Here is a 4909-nt window from a genome sequence, read left to right as displayed (position 1 = left end):
AACAAAGACAACACTATAATTTAAATCTCAGAAAAAGCTTTTTATACTCGTACACCACATCAGCTGTCCTACTTCATCCAGGTGTAAAAATGTATTTCATAGCGATGCAAACTCTCCAAATCCAAATAAGAGATGAAAATAATACATAAAACTCAAACAAAAGCTCCTCTCCAACCACAGAAAAAGCACATGGTACCAACATAACGTGCTGTTTTTTATCCGATAGATTGAAAACTGAAATCTGAAAAAAAGAACATTTTAAAAAATCCATTGCATGGCAATTTCAATTGGATTGGAATTCTTCTTATACGAACATTCCTACGACGAAAAGAAAAAAGAAGAACATTTTCCTCTTCGATTCCACTCAGAATCCAGTTCTTCTTCGATCACACACACACACTGTCATGCAAATTTTCCTTTCACCCATACATCGAAAGTTGCTATATTGAAAAAATCACACATCACCCGCCAGAGGGAGCGGCACAGGGTAACGGCAGCAGAAGCAGCAGCAGCACCCAACACTCATCCAATTCCAACCAAGAGCAAGCAGGCCAACAAGCACTCAAACCCTCTGCATCTCTATAGCTCATGCTCATGGTATCAAATCGTATCGTTCCCGAGATACAACACAAATTTTGGGGTTGTTCTGTGTGTGGAGACTCAGAGTACCTTAGTATGTGTGTGTGGCCTCGTATATAGACACAATCAGCAAAAACCCAACAGGAAAACCAAAGAAAACAAAAAATAATCCAAAGAAGAAAAATAAAACACAACCCAATGCTTTCCTCCGAACCGAACCGAACGAACACTCAAACTCAAATTCAACAAAAATATCAAAGCAAACCAACAATGTGTATGTTAGTATCTGTATCTTTTCTGTATATGTATTAGATACAAAATATAGCAGCGTGAAGCGAAATCGCGTAACCATATCATCATAGCTTTTGTATTGTGCCATAAACGAACTACTTCTCATAACGCAAACAGCTTCGGACTTATACGATCGAAAAATTACCTATTACAAAAATTTTTATACTCTTTTCTCTAAATAATAATAAAAAAAAAGAAAAACAAAAATTGTTTTTATTATATTTATAGTACCGCCAAAACGGTTGTTTCTTTGCTGTTTGAACATCATCACTACCTATCTACTATATTCTTGTACAACATACTCTCTCTCTTTTATTTTAATACTTATTTTATATTGTTCGTTTTATTCGGCGCATTAGTAGAGATACTTTTACACTATTTGTGTTGTTGGATTCATCTATTATTGTGTCATTATCGTCATATTTTGTCGTCGTTGTATCTCGTATAGTCTCGTCTTGGTTATTTGTATACACGGATCTTCGTCATCGTCATCATCATCCTCAGAATCGGCTCTGAGGTTATCTCATCATCGCCATCGCCTTCGTTTTCGTCTTCTTCCTTGTCAACATCAACATCTCTTGCACAGTTCTCCACACACCCAAAACAGCCCAGCCAGCCGTGTCTGTGGAAAAAGTATCTTTTTTTAAACAAACGCATCCCGCATCGCATCGCATCAATCGCACGCTCGCACGCTTGAACGTTCGCACAATTCACAACGCAACGCAGCAGCTCTCCAAAAAATTTTAAAAAATCGCCAAAAAACAATTCACTCTCGAATGAACATAATAATTATGGTATAAATTTCAATGTACGTTGTTTACATGGCGGGTTAATTGCTAAATCATTTTTATGTTTCAATAAAAGTTTCATAACAAAAAACAAAATAAAAAGAAAATCATTGAAAGAACGAATACGCGACACACTCACCAACGCCGATTGTTTTCGGAAAAACTGTCAGATATAATTTTTGTATTTTTTATCATTCTGTGTGTGCGGTTGTGATGGTCTCTCGCTCTTGTGGAATGAAAATTTAGTACACGGATAATTGTTTTTTCTGTTTGTTTCGTTTATTGTCTAATTGGCCATCAAAATGACCATAAAAATTAAAAAATCATAAAAAATTTGGGCAAAAGATACAAGTTTGGGAAATGATCTAATAGAAAGATATATCGTTACGCACCTTTGAGAGATACTTCCCGGTTGTGTTTTAATTTTGTTTGTTGGTTGTCAGAAATGTGTTATGTCCTAACCTCCTGAGATACAAATCAAATAAATCTGTGAATCTTAAGCAATAAAAAGTAAAAAAAAAAAGATACAATACCTATATACCTATTTGGAGAGCGAGTATCTCTGTGATGATTGAAAATAAGAAAAAGTGAACACAGTGTCCTCTGCCGCTGATGCTATTACCGCCGCCGCTGCCGCAATAGATAAAGTATCTATAACCATAAAATTCGTGTACCTATATTTCCCTCATCAGAATTTTATTACCGCACTTAAAACAAACGTGAACAGAGAAAAAGTGTTTAATTTGTTGTTATTATTTTAGTAATTTCGGACGTTTTCCTTTACACAATATACACGTGCTATATGGACACTGTTATTTTCTTCAATAATAATTATAAATCTCTATCGGTTCGTAAGAAATTGAAAAATAAATTGAAAAACAGCGTCATTCTACAAAACACATCAATACTTCAAACGGAATTCCCCACAAATATCTAAACTGAATGAAAACTATAAAATTTTGAAATTGAATTTGCAAAAACAAAAATATAAGAAAAACTAGAAAACTTAAAACAAAGGTAAAAAAAATATAAATTACATATTCTACTACTATTAACGTTAAAATATACATACATATATACTCTATCTATATATTCTCAGTAATTTACTAAACAAAATAATAATATTGTATACCTACATAAGAAAAAAACTATAGATACTTTTTTTTGTCTCAATTTTTTTTCAATCTTTCTCGTTAGATACTAATAGATATCCCACAATAGTTGTTGTTTAACACAATCCCTCTTAATTAATTATTCCTTCTCTATATAAACATCAAGAACACATTTTTGTTCAAAATTAAATATACCTACTTACCTACCTAAAAAGAATAAAAAATAAAAAAGATTAAAATTTCCTTCGTAAACGAGAGCCTAACGTAAATATGTGCAATGTCAAAATTTGTTTTTGATAGTATGCTACCAAAGTATCCACAGTTTCAACCATTTATAAGTTCACATTTAACAAGTCAACAAAATTCATCATCAGCAGCCGCCGCCGCAGCAGCCGTCGCTTCAGCAACAGCAGTAGCCGTCGCCGCCGCAGCTCAACAAAATCATCATCAGCATCAGCAACAATTGCATCATCATCATCAGCAACAGCAGCAACAATTGCAACAGCAACAACAATCGGCCGTCGTCGCTGCAGCCCATCAACAACAACAGCAACAGCTCCAACAGCAACAGCAGCAACAATTAAGCTCTAATTCACCTGTTTCATCGTCCTCGCCAGCCACATTTGGACATTCACCAGGTTCGAGTAGTAATAATACTTCGAGCAGTTATTCGTTAAACGCCGCCGCCGCAGCAGCAGCAGCAGCCGCAGCAGCTGCATTTCAAAATCATAAGGTCATAACAAGTGCCGCAGCAGCAGCAAGTTCTAACGGTCTATCGCCTACGCCACATCATCATTTGAGTTCGACTGCCGAAGGGAGTCCTTTAAGGAGCAGCGCAGATTCAAATAACAGTCCAAATTCGTTTGCTATACCCACAACTAAGATGTATCCATACGTATCCAACCATCCCACATCGCACGGTGGCCTGACGGGAATGCCAGGTTTTTCCGGACTTGAAGACAAATCTTGCAGGTAATTGAGAACTTTATAGAATTAGAAATTTGTTTGCTTATTTTAAATGATAGTCCCAAAATAGGTCGATTTGTCAAATGCTTCTTGCAAGAAATTAAATAAGAATTCCCTTAAAGTTGATTTCTAAAAATCTTAAGAAAGGATACAGTGGCTTTAGTAGATTTCGAATATAGGAACTAAATGAGTGAATGCCGTCGGGATGGATGAAAATGAGGAAATCATTTTGACAGCAGTTCTCGAATAAAAATAAGATGTACACAAAGCTTTAAACAAAAAGTGTATTAAATAAATATTGAAACACAAATTTTTCTAACTTAAGCACATTTTCTGCAACCAAACTTAAAGATACTTTAGATTAGACACTTTAGATACTTTAGACAATTCATGCTAATTAAAAGCTAGAAAACAATGCTCTGTATTAAATATTTTTTGTATCAGCGTATGGTTTTTCTTACTTAAAAATAAGTAGTTAGTTTAGTTAGAAGAATAAGATTAATAATATAAGATCAGGCTTTCAGTGTAAGAAACCCTTTAATTTTGAAATTAAATTGACTTGCTATTAGTTGACAAATTTTGGTGCATTTCATGCTGAAATTCTTAGCAGAATCACTTGAAACTTAGTTAAACCTCATTTATTCCATCTAAATAGTCTTATATCAGGAAAGTCTAGTCTTGTACTTTTAGACGTTATTGGTTTTAGATGTTTTCCCATTGTGGCCTCCAACAACATTCTAATAATGATATATTTATAATTGTCATGTAGAAACATCATGCAATGCCGTCGCTTAAAATACAAACTATAAGAAGCTATAAAAAAACAGATACGACTCTTAAATAATCTATACAATTAGTGATTTATACATTTCTAAATGTTGCATAGAGGCTGAGTAAAGTGAAGATATATCTAGACGCCAATAAAGTATAAATAAAAGTGATTTAATAGAAGCATATCAAACAAACCATTGTATCTGTAGCGAATTAGAATATATATATTTTGAAACATGAATTTAAGCAACGTTCTATAGAGTCTTAATAAACGTTGGGAGATGTTTCAACAAATTATATGTATAAACCCCAAATTGATTCAAGAGAATATTTTTTAGAATTTTATATTGGGTTTGAGTTATCAGCTTTTGAACTTACTTTAGTAGGAATTAATTGAGAAAT

The 4909-nt window shown here is 33.9% G+C and overlaps 1 protein-coding gene across 3 annotated transcripts in view; it reads left to right on the top strand.

Annotated features, from left to right (window-relative positions):
* Nucleotides 1-336: 336 nt before the first annotated feature.
* Nucleotides 337-4909, top strand: part of LOC129941926 (homeobox protein abdominal-A) — a 71505-nt gene continuing 66932 nt past the window's right edge. The window contains exons 1-2 of one of the 3 annotated variants that reach the window (XM_056050705.1): nt 337-2675; nt 2856-3742. In XM_056050705.1, the coding sequence (XP_055906680.1) occupies nt 3048-3742 (695 nt within the window). In that variant the 5' untranslated portion in view covers nt 337-2675; nt 2856-3047. Of the gene's footprint in view, nt 2676-2735; nt 3743-4909 lie in introns of those variants that run through there. The other 2 variants (XM_056050706.1, XM_056050704.1) reach the window with 2 other exon arrangements.

The sequence above is a fragment of the Eupeodes corollae genome, chromosome 1, assembly GCF_945859685.1.
Source record: "Eupeodes corollae chromosome 1, idEupCoro1.1, whole genome shotgun sequence".
Classification (NCBI taxonomy): Eukaryota; Metazoa; Arthropoda; class Insecta; order Diptera; family Syrphidae; genus Eupeodes; species Eupeodes corollae.
Note: the sequence above shows the minus strand (reverse complement) of the source record. Positions and strands in the feature narration are given on the sequence as shown.